Source organism: Anabas testudineus, chromosome 22 (assembly GCF_900324465.2).
Source record: "Anabas testudineus chromosome 22, fAnaTes1.2, whole genome shotgun sequence".
Classification (NCBI taxonomy): domain Eukaryota; kingdom Metazoa; phylum Chordata; class Actinopteri; order Anabantiformes; family Anabantidae; genus Anabas; species Anabas testudineus.
In genome coordinates, this window is record NC_046630.1 from 4,804,633 (window position 1) to 4,823,845 (window position 19,213).

A 19,213-nucleotide genomic window follows, 5' to 3' on the forward strand; every position below is an offset into this window, starting at 1 on the left:
CAACCTCATCCTGATAACTTGAAGCCTGACTTCAGTACACATCAACATGGTTCATACTCACTCACGCACGGAGCTGCTCGCTGAGCGTCGTGCAGGACTTCTGCTGTCTGCGCAGCGCACAGCGCGACACGACGCTTCAAACACCGCAAATGACTGAAACCAAGTCTCTTTCTTTATTAATTCACAGATATTGGACATTTTAAGCATTTTCGGATTCGCCTCTTTATTTAAATGTCTGCAGGAGCAGTGTTGGAGAGCTTGGACTGAGGTGCGATGCTGGTTTTATTGGATTCTTGGATATTTGGAGACGACAGATATTTAATTCATGTTTGTTTGTATTTTTTAATGATAACGTATGCTTCACCATAGTCGTGCAACCTACAGCACAAATGTGATTTCTAACATGTTATGATTACAAAACGTGATACGAAGCGATCTCAGGAGAGTTTTTACTAATTTCTAGAATTTTAATTTTCTATATTTTTTATTTTTAGTTTAAATTATAGGGCTTTTTCATTTGCATTTTCCAATTTAGTTCCAGTTTTTGCTGATCTGTGTCTGTCCTTCTGTCATCGGACTTATAAGGAGGGTTTTTGGCTTCTGCAGCCTTTTCCCCTGCAGGGCTGAGCTCTTTGGCTGACTCTTCACTTCCTTAGCAGAGGGGCTGCTGGCAGGGGCAACATCTGAGCAGGTACCATAAACAAACAAGTATATAGACATGAAAGTCATTGAAACAGTTTAGAAACGTTATTTGAACTGCTTAAGTTCAATTATACGCTTTAATATGCTGGAAGAAAGAACAAATTAGGACAGAATTTGCACTTTTGTGCTTAAAATCACAACTACTCAAATCAAACCTTGTGCAGATATTTATTTAATGCATGTCTCTTGTCGTCCTTGCAAACATTTGGGTGTAAAAGAGTTATGAATTGACGTTACTAAGAGAAAAAAAGGTCGACTTCTCTGCCTAGTTCCTGTTTCTCTTCAACTCCATCTGATTTACCTTTGGTAGATACGGTCAGTCACAGATGACCTCATGCATGTCGACTCTGTTGTTCTGATTGTCTGTCAAGGTTCAATGGTCTTACAGGCCACAGCAGTGTTTTGCACATTAATCACTGTTTGCAAACAGACTTGTTTGTGTCTCCCTGCACAGGTCATGAAGCCTCAAGAGGCAGAGCTTGTCACTGAGATCTCCAAGGTGAGGCAGCCCGGCTTTGTTAAAGAGACAGTTCACGTTGAATTCAGAACTTGTTTTGTTTGCAAAAATAGGAGCAGAAGGAAACTAATCCCTTGTTAGGTCCATGAATGGAGACCTAACATCTGATGCCCCTGTCCAATGCAGTGAGATTAGTTCTGTCATGTCAGGTCAATAAATGTAAAATTCTTTGATTAAGTGATGACACCTGCTCCGTCTTCAGCTACAATGCATGGTCTCGGAGCTGAAGACGGGTTTTACCAGCGCTCTCCTGGAGCTCAGTCAGATCCAACATGGAGACACGTACCTGAGGGAGGAGCTGGAGGAGAACAGGAGGAGCTGCCAGAAAAAAGCTCTTCGTCTGGAGGGTCTGGTTGACTCGCTGAGGGTGAGACTATTTAACTAGTCCGACTAATCAAATGGAGAAAAGTTTGGTTATAAGTTTACATTTAGCTGCTGGTGTTTTATCCACAACAGGTGGTACTCCATGTAATAATGCATACATTTACTTAGTTATAGACAATATATCTCAATTTAGTCTAATCATCCTACAGGAAGAACTGGGTGTGATGCGGTGTCAGATAGTGCAGCTGTACAGTAACAGACAGAGACCTCAGCAGGATGGAAAAAGCTTCCCATCCAAACAGGGAGACAGGTAAGACACATATCTTCATGAACAAAGCTATAAAAACATCTTTACCCTATTACATACGTGTGATGTGTAAAACCTGCAGACAGACATGTTTCCATCTGTCCACTGTTGTGCAGTAGTGATCCAGCTGGTGGACGGAGTCAGTGCAGCTGTTCCTCTGCTCCACCCGCCTGTGTGTCCAGAGGAAAACTGCTCCTCCACTGTTTCCTGCAGGGACTTAAAGCAGGACTGAGCGAAGGCACAGGTGAGCTCACGCTGTATCATTAGTTTTAAAACAAATTTCCCCTTTGCAGGTATTTGTACATATAATTAGTTCAAATACAAACATTACAGGTGAAGGGCACAAACTATGTATGTCACAATCTTTTTGGACAGATGCACGACATCAGGTGGCGATGCAACTTCTGCATTCAGAATGGGAGTATGTTGCAACCTTAAACCAGCTATACGACAAATACAAGACACCACCATCTCACCAGATGACTGTGGAGCCGTAGTAAGTAATAAGGTGTAGCTGAGAGACAGCTACTAGAAAGGTGCTACAGTAAAAATAATAACCAACAATAACTTCAAGTTACTGTTTAAACATGTGGTGACATATCTTGTTGATTCAGTCAGACCTATCTGAAGTTTGTGGAGCAGCTGCTGCAGCGACATCTGCTCTTCAGAAACACCCTGCAGGAGCGATTATCTGCTGAACACTGGAAATCTCTGGTTGGAGATATACTGGTGCAGCTTATCGGCCAAAATGATGTAAGTTTAAACCTTTTAAACTTAAAGTTTAATGATTACAACAGTCTTGGTGCTCATATTTATTCTCATTTTGGTTGTTCAGACAGCGTTTTTGGATACGTACCTGGGATACACAACGACCCTGGCGTCCTTCCTCTCACTGGAGTTCAACAGACTGAATCATCCTGAGGAAAACCACAAAGTGCAGGTAGTTTAGGGACATTAACACTGTTCACTGTAAACAGGCCTGAGAGAACAGAGATGCTGATGCTGGATGCTGAGTGTTTGTCTTTGGTTTCACAGAGTGGCCAGATGGAGAGGGAGGAAATGAAACTGCTCTCCCTGCTGTTGGCTCCTGTCTCCCGTATACACAGCTACCTGAGTCACATTCAGGTGAGTCAGCAGCCACATCGAGCGCAGGTTGTAGCGCTGCAGACACACAAGATGTGATTGTGTGGGTCAACATGAAAACTAAAGGAGCAGCTGATGGGTGACGGGTGTACAACACTGGAAAGAAGCAACAAAATAAGAAGAACTGACGTTAATTGATTAAATGTTGAGACTGAAAATAAAGTAAAATAAAGTAAAATAAAGTAAAATAAAGTTACCTTCTCCCATCTAGAACCTGCTGCAGTGGACGGGTAAAGAGCATCCCGACTGCAGCCTCCTTTTGGGCACTGAGCGAGCGCTGAGGAGCATTTTGTCTCGCTGCCATGTGATTCTGGAGGAAGATGTAAGATGGGAGGACAGAGAAGGAGCTGGACAGAGGTCAGAGCATCAGGAGACAGATCAGCTGTCACACACCTAGATTAATGCCTCTGACAAATATTAGATTAGATGTGAAATTAGATTCTCACGTCAATCATGTCCATAACATCCAGTATATAGTATTAAAGTGGGGACAGTGACTAATGGGGGGGGGGGGGCGCTGTGTTTGTGACAAACTCTGAGTTTAAATTTTTATCCTTTGCATGAGCTGCAGCTGCTCTGATGCTGCAGCTGGTGGATCTTCTGTAAACTGTTGCTCAAGGATCCAACAGACCAGAGAGTCGAAGCTCTGCAGAGAGGAAACCAGCACTGCAGCTCAGAAGTGAGTGTCGCCCTCTGCTGGTGTCAGGTGGTAGAGTAGGCAGGATACCTGTTTAGGTAAAGGTTCAAATATCTAATGTATTTATATCAAAAACAGAATATTCCCTCAAACTCCAGCTGCAGTCTACATCCAGTAGGAGTCCTAAGTAGTAGGTTGCATTAGCCAAATCACTAAATGTAAGATTATTCCATAAAACCTGCAAAGTAACATAACTACAGCAGAAAAAACACTTCCTGTATGTACTCTTATGAGTTGATGGTCTGGTGTAAATATGTCCTCTCTCCCCCAGAGACGACCAGCGAGCTGTTAACCTCACCAACGGGCTGGACGGACACCACTCAATGCGTCTGGAGTGCTGGTCCTGTAGCCCGGTGAGGAGGAAGAGCTGTGGAAGAGACCGGATTGCCCTGAATCATCCAGCCCGTGACTGCGGACACGCCTGCTGCTCCCTGCTCACCCCAGACACTGCAGGGTGGGGGGAGAACAGTGACTCAGGTCAGGGCACCTTCAGCCAGCCCACGGTGAAAGGCACCAATGAGATGGAGGGGCCTCATGGGACCCACAGCCTTGAGGACTGCGAGACAGACCCTGACGACACCTCTGCTTTCGACTACTCCTCCGTCACCTCCTGCAGCCCTGATGGCACCCTGCGCAGAGAGATGATGGACAGCAACAGCGGGGAGGATGAAGAGGAGGACAGCCAGGTGCCGGTGCTGTTGAAGCCCTCGTACAGCCAGCAGCCGCAGCAGCAGTCCAGAGATGCACCTAAAGAGAGGACTGTGTGTCTGAGGTGGCAGATTCCCAGATTAACCCCTCATCCTCCTCTGAGAGGCACCACAGGGCTGTGTGGGAACGAGCCGACGCCGTGTCTCGTCAGCTCCTACGGGAAGAGGCTGGTCAGTGTCAGGAAAGGGTCGCCTCCTCTTCATCCAAAAAGCGCCTTCAGGCCCATCTGGGATGACCCGTCCAAACAGGTATTTTAAGTTGTTGGTAACAGTCACTGTGCTGAAAGTGTTTAAAGTGGTTTCTTGACTCAGGCTGAGGTTTGACAACCACTACTGTTCAACAAACTACTGTGGTCCAAACAGATCTCAGAACCAACAGCTGATTAATTTAATGCAACTTTATTCAAGCAACAGCCGATGTACACTCATATAAAACAGAGAAAAGCATTTCATTGTCACATTTGGCGCATTTTTGCTTTAGAAATGAAAATAATTCTTAATTAATTGTGACTAAAGAGCCCAGAAAAAAGTTGCAGCTCAATTTAGAACTGATCACAAATGTTGTTCGAACTGAGGTTTGATGAAAACTGCTGCACACTAAACATTTTTTTAAAGTTTTGCTGCTTTAAAAATAATCAGAATGCTGTTTTGTAGCATGAGTATGAGCTACATAAACTCTTTGATACCGTGTTTTCCTGACAGCTCTTCTGTTTTCTCATTAATACTCTCAACTCTGCTTCATGGAGCAGGTTGATTCAGCACCAGAGAAAGACAACAGACAAGGTTTCGTACCGATTCAAGCTCCGACGAGGCAAAATTTTCCCAGTTTCAACCCGAGCAGAGAAAATCTGAGGTAAGAGGCTTCAACAGATCAAACTCGAGCAGTGATGACAAACCGTACTTCTACCTGAGTTTGTCGTCGCTCCATGTCTTCAGATCAGGCCTCGCTCAGCAGAGAAATACCCAGGCAGCACCGATGAGCAGTGGAGGATTGTGGGACGACAGTGAGGACAGCGAAGGACCCTGCAGCACCGTTTGACCCCCTGACCTCCTCCTCGAACACTGAAAACTGCTGCACTCTAAACTCCAAAAGTCACAACCAAACCTGAGCCCAAGTCGTGACTTGTGGGATGAGTGTTTGTTTTTGCCCCAGAGGCCACGACACAAATATCAATGCATGAAAGACACAACCTGCTGGGTGAAGAAAATGAGATTTACTGTTAAAACTAAAACTTGTGCGAACACGGCAGACATCTTTGTTTGGCTGTTAGTCCGTCAGCACAGTAGGATCATGACTGTGGCCAGGTACATAGCACTTCATAACAGATTTGAACTTTTAATACCATATTTTACAAGTGGAGCTAAAATGGTGACGAGTTAAAATATCTAAGTAGCAGGGTAATAAAGTTTAGGAGAGATTCTAACCATCTGGATCATTAAATATTCAGTTCATAAATTAAAAAAAACTGATGATTAGCTCAGTTAGCCCTTAGCTACTGGGCTGATTTAGCTACAGGTAGCATTGAGCCTGGTTAGCTGCTAGCTGCCGCACATGTTTTGCATTTTAAAAACACAAACCTGTAACGTTAAAGGCCACTAATTGAGTTATAACTATACATGTGCGTTTTATTGTACAAACCAAAGTGTGTTTTCAGTTTCCAGTCTTTCTGCTAAGCTAAGCTAACCAGTTTGTCCTTTCAAAAATAAGAATAATCTCAATATTGACATTTTCTAACTCAATCAGGAAGAAAATGGGCATATTGAGAAAAAATATCCAACTATATTCTAGAAGCTGTTTAAAGTAACAGAAAAACAAGAGAAGTGTGTTGTTCAGTACAAAATAAGACTGGGTGATTTATTAATCTCTTCAAGACCATTAATACAAAGCAGTTAAAAGGCCACATACCATCAAATAAATGTCCATCAAATGGGCTGGGGTTTAAAAAGAAACAGAAAACAAAAAAGAAACTTGGCAAAATGAACCCCAACAATACTGACTTGGGCAAGTTGGGAAATGGACAGAACATGAGTGAAGACAGAGAAGTGATTTGACTTCAGCTGCCTCTAAAAAAAAAAACAAAACAAAACAAATCCTCCAAATATCCCTCTTTCACGTCTAGTTTGACCAGAAGTTGAATCGTCCATCATCACCTGCAGAAACCGCAGCGAGACAGACGAAGGCTCTGTGTATTTGTAGAGCAAAGTTGGGAGAAAAAAGGGCACGAGGTGTTTCTGCGTCTTTTATAAACATCGTGGGGCTCAAAGTGAGGTGGTAGACTCGTGGTTTTCTGCCCTGATCCATGTAGAAAGTGAGTCTGACAGCTGCATAGGACCACTGCATTTACAAACGTGACCTATAACAACTGTGGCTCATCAACAGTACAGCCTAAAGTGCACAAAGTGTGTTTCTCAGAAGGAAAATGTCCAATTCTTCACTATGCTCAAATACTTGCAAATGAATATATGTCCGTGTATATTCACCTGCAACTTTAATACAATTCTAACCCTCTGTTTAATGAGTGTTAGCATTAAAAAGTCTTTGAAAACGAGAAAAAGGCAATTAGTAGGATGTACAAAGTGAAGCACACGTCTAAGTAAGTGCTTGGCATATTGAACTGTATTATTTTCATTGCTTTAAAACAGCTAAAGGGGCAGGGAAGAAAATAAATGGCTTTCCACAGTTAATACTCCCAGTGATTCAACTGGAGATTGTCTGTAAGTACGTTAGTGACAGTGACCTGTTTTTTTGTTTTTTCGTTTTTTTTATCCGACTGTAGCAGCATTGGATTATTAGGCAATATTTGACTGAACAGATGCGGATGAGGGTACAATACAACGGGGGGAAAAAAAAACAACTTGTCACTTTATACAAATTATTTAGTTAGTGTATACATGTTATATATACACAGTATCCACAAACATGTACAATTTCAAAGTTTATAGCTTTTGTTCTAAACATTACATAGGCAACTTTATTTTTTAGCATTTCAGACACCGTTTGCTTATTTCTGTAAAGTAGAAAACAAAATAAAAGGCACATCTGAGCATGATGCATGGATTATTTCAGTCTTTCCAAAGTGAAACAAAACAGTTTCAAGCAGAAAAGAAAAAGAAGACGAAGAAGAAGAAGTTGGGTTAAAAAGTTCCTCTTTTTTTTTTTTTTTTTTTTTTTTTTTTTAACGAGTCTTTTTTTATTTTATTTTTAGGAGCAGCCACTGGGGGGAGCTGACCCAGCTTTGGTGGGAGGGTGAGTGCTTCCAGTGCTGAGTTTGAATACCAATGAAGGAAAGTTGGTCATGAGGGCTTTTGGAAAAGAGCACAGTGTTGGACAGCAGTGTTCGTCTAGAAGGGAATTAGTTAAGACATCAGCTGAGAGAGAAAAACTAGTGTCTCTGTGTTTTCTCTTCATCCTGGATCAATGCTGTTCGGGATCGTGGCTGACCTCCCTCCATCGCATACCGCTGAGGGATATCTTTTCCTTTTAAAGTCTAATCGAAAAACCTTCTGACTTTGCCCAAGCTTGATGTGCAAATGGGAGGGTTCTCGGCTCTCGCGTTCCCGTCCAGGGGCCGAGAGGACTGGAGCCTGGCGTCAGAGGTCACTGCTGTTGGATTTTTTTTAAAGGCAACGTTTTGTGGCTGTGGAGAAGCCTGTCTTCAGATGACAAACAGTCAGTTTGACTCGCGTCTATACAGTCACAGTGTACAGTGGAGATACCATGTGGGGGATTCAGTGTCGCCTCCTGCTTGCGTTTCCTTTAATGTCATATTTGTTAAAAAAAATGAAAGAGAATCCCTTATCCCCCTGCATAAAATAAGACTTTGGCAACTGTTTGTTTTCAGTTAGTAGGGGACAAGTCAGTAGAAACATCTGCTGCTCACACCCACCGTGAAAGAGCTACGTCTAAGTTGATCTTTAAGGAGGTCGTAGAAATCTGTAGGATGCAGCAGGACTCCAGAGGACGTCAATGCCCAGAGAAACAAAGCATGACAGTTGAGGCTACAAAGTCCAAGGCCCCCCACTTTCACCCCACTCTGGTGATGGAGGTGAGGCACATGGGGGTAAGTAAAGTATGTGAGGGGTGAGAACTTTTATTAGGAGCAGACGATCCTGCCCAAATCAGAGCAAACAGACACTCAACTCCTTGTTGTTTATTAGCTGGCACACCGGTGTGGGTTTCTCATTGGCACAGAGTTTTTATGATGAAGGTGGAGCTACTGATCCCCTGAGAGGCACAGCGGGGGTGTGACTTGGCGGGTGGAGTTAAGAGCGCGTGGAGCAGTGTTATTCTTTCTGATCAGTAGCTGTGTTGTAGTTTGCAAGAGACAGTTTGCATTTTTCACTTCTTGGTGGCTAAATACAGAACAGAGCAGACTCACTGGCTGCTGTCGGTGTTCTCCACCAGCGTTAGGGTGTGTAGTGGCGGCGGCATCTCCCTTTTGTATGTCTTTGGTGGGAGTTTGGGGAGTTGTGGGCTGGAGTTGTGACGTGGGGGGACAGGTGGGGCACTGCTGGGAATAGGTAAAGGGCAGAGGCTGTTCTGGCTGGCACTGAGTGGGCAGCTCCTCCTGGGGATGCGAGGCGACGGCGTGCTGGGTGGGGTGTTCGGAGAGCTGGGGGAGCTGCCGAAGTCCCAGTGGTATCGACCCACAGGAGACGGCTGCAGGTTGAGGGGGTAGTTGATGAAGATTTCCGGTGGCCGCTGGGGCACTGGAGGCGGCGTGTCGGGCAGAGGGTCACGAGGAGGTGGAGGAGGCGGACTCGGCAAGGGGCTGTCAATGGGAGGGCCGTTGTAGACAGGCGGTCGAGGCTGGTTCCTGGGAAGAGGAGGGGGCAGCCGGGGAGGGATGGCTGGAGGGCTGTCGGAGCTCAGCTGAAACACAGACACAACATAGACATGACTTATAATATAATTTATAATTCGGTCCCTAACCAAACACCCCGGTTTACGGTTTCATATGAAACTGAGGTAAGTTATTATTATTCAATTATGGGTGTAATTTTTAGAAAAGAGAGTGCTCCTCTTACTTTAGCTTCAGACATGGTGTCTTTCCTTCGTGGTGGTAGAGGCGGCGGCTTCAGCAGCTCCTCTCCAAGCTGGTGGAGGCTGCCGCAAGATGCAGACTGGTACTCTGAGAGAAAGAAAAATCACTAAGGTCAAACAGCTGTAACAGCTCATAAACAACAAACTGTGTGAAACACTGATTTATTTTCATTTTACTACAAACTACAAAAATAAAACCCCTCCACACTCACTTGATGGTGGCAGAAGAACTGAAGCAAATATGGAGTTGCTACCTGTAAAATGCAAAGAGGATAAGTTTAACAACAACCTGTGGTGCTTCACCGTTTCCATTAAGTGTCTGTGTTGGTACTTATACCCAATCTCAGCTGAACTCACCGCCATAGGAGCTGCTGAGGTCATGCTCCATGAAAACTGAGCTGAGGTCAGAGGAGGCTGACTGTGGAGGAGTTGGCGTGTTTGGGGAGGTGGGCACAGAGGCCGATGCCGGTGTCTCTGGCTCGGACTCAGCGATGCGCTGGAAGGTGATCTTATGTGGGGGCTCCCTCTCCAGGGGGACGGGGTGGCCCTTCAGGGTGCCAGAGGTAGAAGTTCGCACAGGCCGGATCCCCGGGGACTTCAGAGTGTATGTGGTCTTCCTGGGCTGCAGGAAATTTAACAGTGAGAAGTTTATCACCAGTACAACTGATTAAAAATATGAACTGTGGACATTTCAAACCACAAAGAGCTGTTGCTGTTGCCAAATCTAACACTTAAACTAACACCTGTCTTAAAATGTCTTATTTTGAATAATAATGAAGGTACTACAGAACATATTCCACTTTCACCTGCAGTAAATATGTATCTAAGATCTAGCCCCAAACATATCTTCAACAAGAACCTCACTGCAGCAAAACACTTACAAATCGGGGAGGCTGCCTGCAGTTCCGTGGCTCAATATCCAGAGAGGTTTTGAACAGGTAGTCAGAAAACTCCTTCTCACTCATGTTGCCCATTGGGTTAAGGTTCTCGAAGAACCTCTGCACAACAAAAATACAAGTTTTGCATTGCATTATTGAAATGTTTATTATGAAACAGTTGAAAGATACCAGAGAGAAAACGATGTGACGATGTGCGCTCACCCTGATTTCGTGCTCCACCTTTAGACAGTAAGGCTGGTTCTGATACTGCTGGATCTCTCCTGTGATTTCAGCCACTTTCCTCCTCTTGCTGAAGTTGATCAGCTCCTTGCCGTGACGTTTAAGGAAGTCTGGATTGCCTTCTTCCGTCTTCAGGATGTTGGTCAAATAGATCCCTGAGGACGAAGACAAGTTAATAAGAGAAAAAGAAAACTAAAAATGTGCCGCTGCAAAAACTTGTTGAGTGATTTCTGTTTGTGAATATGTTCCAAAAATAGCAAAAAGCAAAAGGGCTATAAGAAAAATATAAACACTGTCTTCTAATAAAAATGGATAAACTCTTTTTTTATGCTTCTTGTGCCCACACGAACATTTTAGAGGACTTACCAAAGAAAGGCACACAGGGTGGGTTTATTGACTTGAGTTTAGCCAAGTATTTCTTAAAATGATCTTGGCTCAGTTCCACAGCTTCTTCCAGGATTTTCTTCTTCCGCTCTGGTATGGCCTTTGAGTAGAAGAATGAGAAAACTCTCATTATTTGGGTTCAGCTTTGGACTGAACGCTCGACAAAAACACATGGACATCAAATAAAACAGCTAACCAGGAAACAAAAGTCGAGACAATCGTAAGTGCATGTACAAATTTGTGATTCTCTACCTGGTTAAGTGAAGGTTACATAAATAAAACATGCTAATGGTATGAGAACTGTCTCCGTGTTTACATGCCAATATCAGCATGGTATCATCCAAACATTATTATGACTCTGAGCCTAAATATGAACCATACTGATGGTCGTGGTGGAGCCGAGCTGTGATTTTCTAAAACAGCCACTCCACATAGATGATAAACTTGAATTGACTTCCCTCTGCTGCCATTAGCTCAGGATTATCTGCCAGAAAAATGTTTTCTTCTAAACACTCGGATAGCTTGACTCACCTCAAAGGTGTGGTCGAGCCTGTAGACCGGGACAGAGTTGATGGCACTGACCACCTCCAGCACACCATTGAAGTTGTTAAGCTCCTGGAAAACCTGCAGAATCTCTATGACTCGCGACAACACCGCCACCCTCTCCTCCAGGTTCATCATCTCAACAATACACCTGAGGGTATGAGACACACAGTTACGTAACAGCACTTTTCCCTACAGCCAGGACGTGAGTGAAATATTTGAATCACTAGACTCACTTCTCAAACCACAGTGTGAGGTTGGTGGTGTGGCGGATCATTCGGAGCAAGTTGGGCGAGTTCTTCTCTTTGTCCTCTTTGGTCCAGACGCTACCGACCAGTTCAGACGGCCGGACCGCTCTGTAAAGAAAGCAGCGATTTTATTCTTCAGAGACGCAATACTAGACACCAGTGCTAAAATATCAACAAATTAAACTCCAACAGGTAATTCTACACACACCTGTAGAGCTCAGACTCGAGCAGAGTCAGCTGGCGGGCGATCTCTATGGGGTGAAGGGTCATGAGGTCAAAGGTGTCCAGTTGTCCTGCTCTGCAGATGTGCCACTCGATCTGAGGAGGCGGACTCTCGAAGGTGATGTTGTGACTGACGCCATTTGACTGCGTCTGCAGCTTCCTCTTGATGATCTTATTGATGGATTCGACCCACTTTCTCATTGACTTCCCTAAAAAACGAAACACAACATATGAATTAAATATTGTGTTTATTTTTTTTCAAGCTCATCCAAAACCAGAAGTTAGTTGGACTATTTTTAGCCATGTTGCACAGGAAAAAAATAAAACAAAAAACCTCCAGGTTCAGGTCAGAGCAAAAATATTATCAAATTAAGGCATAAAACCTTATGTTAAAAAAAAAGCTTTTATTTTGCTAAATAAGGTTCAGAAAAAAGAAGATATTCTTTTCACTGTTGATAAAAAAGATAAATATCTGTTTAGCAAAGCACAGGGGCTATACACAATGTATATATTGTAAATACTGGATGCAGGGCTGACCTCGCAGTTGAATTTTGCTGGTGATGTACTCCTCTAACCGACTTCTGAGCTCCGGATCGTTCTCAAAGTCGTAGAAATGGTGTTCGACCCACTGACGGAAAACATTGAGAACCCTGTGTTGCAGAGACATGTGACAGTGTTAACTAATCACGTGCAAAGTCCTCCCCACACTTTTTAATTTTAGGGACTGCAAGGACAGCTGTGCACACTGTAAATATACTAAACTGTTCAGTAATAAAACAGGAAGCAAATATTTTTACCCTCTCAAGAGGCCGGACATTTTCATTGTTTTACCACCCACGTTTGTTAAAAAGATTTACAGGAAACAAGGGGATAGATCACCTTAAGATTGAAAACAGTTTTTGGCTGTTAGCCAGTGTTTATTACTTATCTTGGTTTGTTAACTTTTTTTTTAAGTGGCGATATTAGGTGCTTTACAGGGCAAAAGTTATGTTTAAAGAGTTATTTTCACCCACTTTGAGTATCCTGGTACTAAAATAAAGAATTGCAGTGTTTACTTTAACAATCGACCACCCAAACTACATGTTTTTTTGTCTCAATTTGTACTTACAAAGATCAGGATACTTAAAGAATGATGAATTATTCTAATAATGCCTGTTTGTGCAACTCAGACGGCAAAATATGTTCTTTATCTTGTTTAATTGTTTTTGTGACTGAAGTTTAAAGGATTTTTTTTCTGTAGCTGCCATTAACTGCAGCAGCACCGCTGTCTGATACTGAGAGGCTCCGTTTTTAAATGGTACTTATGAGACTATTCCTGACTCGGTTGCTCCTTATAAGGCTGCAAAGTCTAATACAAAAGTAATTCTGTGGCTCAGTGAGAACACTCAGACCTTAACAGGAGCCTTAAAGAGCCAAACAACAACAGAGGACAAAGAGACGCGAGGCCTTGTTAGGAAATGAAAGCAGTAAAACATGATAGAATACGTTTTTTTTTAGTTTAGCTACAAGTTTAGAGACATATCAAGTGAGCTAATATCAAGTAATAGTTACCAATGTTTCTGTAGCATTGGAGAAGATTTAGCTTTAATCTGCATTGAGTCATTTAACACTGCGATTTAAACAAGATTACTTCAGATCAGGAGTCAAATCATGCTATTAATCTGCTCTTGTTTTTTTTTTCTTCTACTTTACTTTTCACCTTGTCGTGCTTTTTTTTTTTATTGTGTTATTTTATCACCTTGATGCTCGACTTGCCGTTTCACTAACACTGAAGCATTTTTTCCTCCTTGGTATTGTGTTCCGGATAAACACAAGTCATACCAAAGATTCAAATCAGTGTTAACCACATCTGGATGAACATCTTTATCAAGAAAATACTGTAATTCTGGTTTTGTTTTCTCTTCCTTAATGTGTGCAGTGAACCTTGAATTAAGTGGAAAATCATTTCAGTTTCACTTTTACTTGTTTTTAATATTTGCTGCTGCTCTTTGGAAGCTTCACAGGCTCAAAAGATTGAGACAGAACCAGTTCTGATTGGACGGCTGTCGTACCTGAGTTGGACCGGCTGCACGTATTCTTTCCTGAACCTCTGAAGCTCGGCTGCCATCGGCTGATCACCATTCCAGAGAGCCTGTCGGTCCTCCTCAGTTGGTTCTGGTTCTGGGATCTCAATTCTGTCAATCAAACATAATTATTTCAGATGTCAGGGCACCAGCAGAACATGTGGCTCAGATACAGTAGAAACACATTAAATAACTGCAGCACATGCCAGTGGTGAGACAGCTTTTCCTGATTAACCATACCTGTCTATCAGCAGGGTGAGCAGCTCCTGTGGTTTGCAGAATGATCGGTATGTAGTAAGAAATGTGCGCACAAAGTTAGGATCTATAAACAGATGAAAACAATTAGATACCAAACTCAGATAACGTGACAAGACTTTGGGAAATTATATCTGAGTTTGAAAAAAACAAACAAGAAAATATTCCAGCTGTTGTCTCTACCAGTAGATCTAACGCAGCTTCTTACCAGCATACATATGGTAGGTGAGCCTCTCTATGAGCTTGACCACTGTGCCTGCCTTAATGATGGGGATGCCTGTTTTGCTCTGCACTTTGTCCTCGAACACTATATTCTCCTCAGAGTCCTGCACAGCAAAGCGGTAAACCTCAGGCGAGGGCAGTCTTAGAGGATGCGCCTGTTCCTCGTGCTGTAGCACTGTGTCCAGCATGCGATCCAAAGTGGAGCGGTACTGTAGAGTCACCAGTGCTGCCATCCACGCTGCTTTCTCCTCTGCTGTCCGTGCACAAAAAACAGCACAGTTTTCATCTTTGCCTGTCAGTTCAAAGGCGTGCCGCAGCTCTGCCGAGTCCTCGCGGTCCACAATGCGGATCTTCCTCAGCACAAACTTCTCCTTCAGGCGGAACTCCGCCCCACTGCCCGATCCTGGGAGCCGGGAGCTCTGATTGGCCTTGCAGCTAATCATCAGGCCATCAAACAGGAAGTTGTGCCTTTCGTGCTTGGCCCCAGCTCGTAAAAGTGGCCCCTCTAGGATGAACTCGCTGCAGCACTGACCAATGTCTTTCCCCTCCCAGCCATCAATGCTTTTCTGGATCTCATTCATGCGTTTGATGGCTAGTTGTTTGCTACGGACTTGCCGACTGTACAGGCGGTACATCGGTTCACTATGAGGAAAGAGTAAAACATCACAAGAGCTCAATGCATAAAACCACTAATTTATCACTACTGTACAAGGATGTGCATCTGTATTTATAACTATACTACTAAATGTAGAGGAAACCTACCCAGGTTTACGGCGAGGCTGGTACTTAGTATAGATGCGCTCCACGCTACACTGAAGGTTCAGCAACGCCGTGATCGCCTGTTTCAGACATTCTCGGTCATCTTGGTCTTCACTGCGCTCCTGAAGTTGCTGTGAAAACAGAACACACACATTCACACATGAATAATTCAGGTGTAAATAAAAGAGCCAGTTCCAAGGAGCTGGTATTCTTCGTGAATACTTTACTGGGATACTTGTTGGAAGTGACTGGCATTGTTGCTGTTATTAGCAAGGTGCTTTTCCTGTTACAAGTCAAAATGTCTGCTGTGCTAAACTTCAATAGAAAATCCACCTTACAGGACAAGTGAGTACAGTTCAATGTCAGGCCGCTGTACCTATTTTTAGATGTTTCAGGGACATATGATATGGTTAATAGCTAATCTAGCATCAAAACGTCACACTGTTTGTTCTGAGGGCAACTGTGGCAAAAGCTTCTCTAGCCAACAATTTAAATTTGGCATGAAACAAAGAATGTTTATCATTAACCACTAACCTCTACAAAACGAAAACCACAGTGAGAACCAACTGTATCTTTGATTAGAACTGTGCACATACAAGGACATACCTGTAGTAGCTCAAAGTAGTGCATACAGTGGTATACTGGGACCATCATCAGCTGGGGAAAGACGTACTGGACTGCTTCTTTGAAGCCTTCTGCAACTGACTGGAGACATAAAGATACATAAGAAGGGTTAGCAATGGACTAGTGTCAAACTAACAACAAAATATTCCCACCAACCATCAAGAGTTAGCACTTATGAAGAGAAAAGATTTTTTTTTAGTTAATAAAAGGCACAATATAAACAGTATTAAGATTTTTGTCTTTAACTTTCATTTTCACTTCCAAGTAAGTGGTCTAGATGCTTCGCTGTGTTTATACTTGTCAGCCGGTGTTTTGCTGCCCCATAACAATCCACTGTAAAGATGCATTTAATTTTTAAGTCTACAACACTAGTGAGTAAAATGTGATCACGATTAACTGGCACAATAATAAGTCCCAGATACAGTGAAGTCCAGCAATTTAGAACTTAGACTTAATTTTGGAATAGACGTCACTAAAAATACTGCAAATGTCAACAATTATAAAATGAAGACAACTGTGAAGACAAAGATTTGAAAATGTGTGTGTTTTTTAAATGAGACCGATTTGGATGAGAAGAAGCTGTACTGTGGCGAGTGATGGAGAGAGGAAAGGACAAGCAGTTGACTGAGTAAGGCTGCAAGGGTAACCGGAGAGGGGGCCGTCACAGCATCCATTTAACTCTCCTGTTCCCCTGATAGACGACTCAGAATCAATATGCTAGTACTCAAACTCCACAGCAGTGGCCACACAGTCTGAGAAGGAGGGAGAATGCAGGGGAGGGGAAGAGAGGAAGAGGGTTTGTGTGCATGTAAATGAAGGACATCAGCTGCTTGATGTACTCTGATGGGCAGCTAGGGAACAATGACCCAAGTTTAGATCATGGTATTGATATGTCAGCATCTTGGAGGTCTACTAATTGTATACACAGTTTTCCAACAATCATAATTCGGCTGCTATTATAAATTTACTTTAACTGGGTTGGATACTGGTGCTTTGATGCAACAAAAACAAATGATTTTTGTGTTTCAGTGTAAAATCATAATAAAAATATTTTCAAAGCACAGGTAATCAGCAGATGTAAGGATGTAAATGTTATGTGGGTTTAGTTTGGTTCTTAGCTCTACTTTTAGAGTCACACTACGTTTTTTAGAGTGAAGATAATTGGATCATCTGACATTGTGAAGCGTATTTAAGATGTCTACAGTCAGAAATATCAGGTGAATCGGTAGGTTGTGTTATATCATCCTACTGTCTGCAAATTTCACAATATCTTCAAAAAGCGTTAACAACATAAATCCACCAAATCAAACTCCTGAGCAAAGGATGTAACAAGAGACATCGTCATTTTCACTGAAGCTGATCAGATAAGACTAAGTGAAAATATTAGTTATTTATAGATTTTTTTTTTTAGTTCAGTGCAGTTAGAAGGTTACATGCAGCTTAAATGAGAAATTAGAGGCTCTTGAATAGATCATATACAACAATCAGACTTGAAGAAAGTCACAGGAAAGTTTACAGTGCTTGAATATTATTAGTCATGCATGACAACTGATATGGAGAAAGTAGAACTGTAGACATTAAGCATAGAATAAACATAGAATTTACAGTGATTTATTTTGTCACTGGTGATTTATTTAAAATATCATCACAACCCTGAGTAAAGACTTTCAAACCGTAATATTTCTCCTAAAGATACAATAGCTTAATATACTGTGTTACTACATAGTTGAGATGCCACTAAGCACAAATGATTGCGATGGTTTCTGGAGTTTTCGCACAACCCAAACACATTTATTAAGTTATTGTGTTGGTTTAAACTTAGCTTGCTTGTTTAGCTTTATAATAATTTGCTCTCACAATGGCTGAAGTCAGTCTAACTGTTGACGAAGCTGCTGATATTATAGGAAACCTGGCCGATACCATCTTACAACTCATAGAAAATGTTATTAATTGTCACTGATCAATCATCTGTGGTGCAAAACTGTACATTGTTGTTTATGGGCTCTATGTAATTCTGGTAACATAAATACTTCAGTCTCTACAGGAAGGCGATTCACAGTAGCACCTAAATATAAACACACTGGTAAGAATAAGGTACAGATTAACTATGAGAACAACATGTTCCCACTGCACTGCTTGAACCCATGTTGCAGTCTTTTGTTGTTTAATTCACAGCTTATTTTCAACATGAAATGAGCCCTGGGTCACTCTCCCCCTTCCACCTCCTCCTCCACCACCTCCTCCCCAGGAGAAAAATGGCCTGCAGTGTGGCTGCCTGTTCTATTTTTAAGAGACGATGTAATTTACCCACAATACCAGATGCTGCAGAGTGCAGGGGCTGAGTGCTCGACAGACACATCTCCTTGACAGAGAGGGAGGGAGGGAGAAAGTCAAGAAGGATGGAGTCAGAAAGATGAAGCACATGCAATGAGACAAAAGCTGAAGAGGAGAGAGTCACTGAGATGCCACTGCAAGAGGTTCACAAGAGGTATGCATTATATGTATACCAGGTTCTTGTTGTTTAAAGAAGGTGAAGCAACAAGGAGACAAACATCCACCAGATCAGAGACGAAACACAAGGGAAAGAGAGAGATTCCAAAATAAGATTAGCCCACAGTGCAGAAACGGGGCAGGGGCAGGTTTAAGAGGAGAGGCTGGAGAGAGACCATTACACCATCTGCCCCTGGGACCACTGATGATCAAAACACACACATACACACACCTCTGTGTCTTCTCGCATTCTGGTGGTATAAGACCAGAGTTAAATGAATTCAACTAAGCAACATTGTAAAAACCACTTTTTGACAAGGAAGACAAACCTTTCTGACAAATTAGAATCTGGATTTACACAGTAATTACTCTTATACACAAACCGTAATATGTAAACTGTAATATAAAGTGTGTCCATAATCCATTATTTATTTATTGATTGAGCCCAATCAGATTCAATCGTTTTCTTTTCTACTATAATGTTTTTTTGTATTACTCTGTATGATGTCACCAAATAAGACCCTGGGGTGAGATGTTTTTCTCAACTATCTTATGTCAGACTGATAAAATCGAAAAGGGTGATCAGGTTAGAGAAGTCTTATAGGAAAATCATGCAATGGACTTTACATGAGTACACCTGAGTGCTGTCAACATGGTGCAGAAATGAAGCTTATTTTTAACTGCTGTGCCCTTTCCCCCCCACTCTCGTACAACAAGTTTATGAAAATAAACACTGGCAGTGGGTAATCAGGACAGTGCCAGTGGTGTTGATCTAACTCAGGCTGACTGGTGGTTTGAGAGTAAACACAGCGAGGGCCCAATACGAGGTACAGCGGGGCCGCCG

The 19,213-nt window shown here is 42.6% G+C and overlaps 2 protein-coding genes across 5 annotated transcripts in view; one reads left to right on the plus strand and one right to left on the minus strand.

Annotated features, from left to right (window-relative positions):
- Nucleotides 1–34: 34 nt before the first annotated feature.
- LOC113147990 lies at nucleotides 35–6,488 on the plus strand. Of its 4 annotated transcripts, none has more exons than XM_026339411.1 (15): nucleotides 35–268; nucleotides 536–691; nucleotides 1,157–1,201; nucleotides 1,422–1,586; nucleotides 1,753–1,853; nucleotides 1,967–2,094; nucleotides 2,226–2,346; nucleotides 2,465–2,603; nucleotides 2,686–2,790; nucleotides 2,886–2,975; nucleotides 3,205–3,350; nucleotides 3,565–3,672; nucleotides 3,962–4,646; nucleotides 5,144–5,250; nucleotides 5,334–6,488. In XM_026339411.1, the coding sequence occupies exons 3-15, from the start codon at nucleotides 1,160–1,162 to the stop codon at nucleotides 5,434–5,436; spliced, it is 2,040 nt and encodes a 679-aa protein (XP_026195196.1). In that variant the 5' UTR covers nucleotides 35–268; nucleotides 536–691; nucleotides 1,157–1,159; the 3' UTR covers nucleotides 5,437–6,488. The 4 variants fall into 4 exon arrangements, with proteins under 4 accessions (XP_026195196.1, XP_026195200.1, XP_026195199.1 ...); XM_026339415.1 differs by having other exon boundaries at nucleotides 5,147–5,250; XM_026339414.1 differs by having other exon boundaries at nucleotides 586–691.
- The window catches only part of sos2 (son of sevenless homolog 2 (Drosophila)), a 30,156-nt gene continuing 17,164 nt past the window's right edge, over nucleotides 6,222–19,213 (minus strand). The window contains exons 8-23 of the mRNA XM_026339354.1: nucleotides 15,862–15,960; nucleotides 15,259–15,386; nucleotides 14,483–15,138; nucleotides 14,260–14,341; nucleotides 14,008–14,130; nucleotides 12,494–12,606; nucleotides 11,943–12,165; nucleotides 11,723–11,842; nucleotides 11,475–11,637; nucleotides 10,926–11,043; nucleotides 10,542–10,714; nucleotides 10,323–10,439; nucleotides 9,799–10,063; nucleotides 9,654–9,695; nucleotides 9,426–9,529; nucleotides 6,222–9,270 (exon numbers count right to left, since the gene is read on the minus strand). Of these exons, the coding sequence (XP_026195139.1) occupies nucleotides 8,773–9,270; nucleotides 9,426–9,529; nucleotides 9,654–9,695; nucleotides 9,799–10,063; nucleotides 10,323–10,439; nucleotides 10,542–10,714; nucleotides 10,926–11,043; nucleotides 11,475–11,637; nucleotides 11,723–11,842; nucleotides 11,943–12,165; nucleotides 12,494–12,606; nucleotides 14,008–14,130; nucleotides 14,260–14,341; nucleotides 14,483–15,138; nucleotides 15,259–15,386; nucleotides 15,862–15,960 (3,024 nt within the window). The 3' untranslated portion in view covers nucleotides 6,222–8,772. The remainder of the gene's footprint in view (nucleotides 9,271–9,425; nucleotides 9,530–9,653; nucleotides 9,696–9,798; nucleotides 10,064–10,322; nucleotides 10,440–10,541; nucleotides 10,715–10,925; nucleotides 11,044–11,474; nucleotides 11,638–11,722; nucleotides 11,843–11,942; nucleotides 12,166–12,493; nucleotides 12,607–14,007; nucleotides 14,131–14,259; nucleotides 14,342–14,482; nucleotides 15,139–15,258; nucleotides 15,387–15,861; nucleotides 15,961–19,213) is intronic.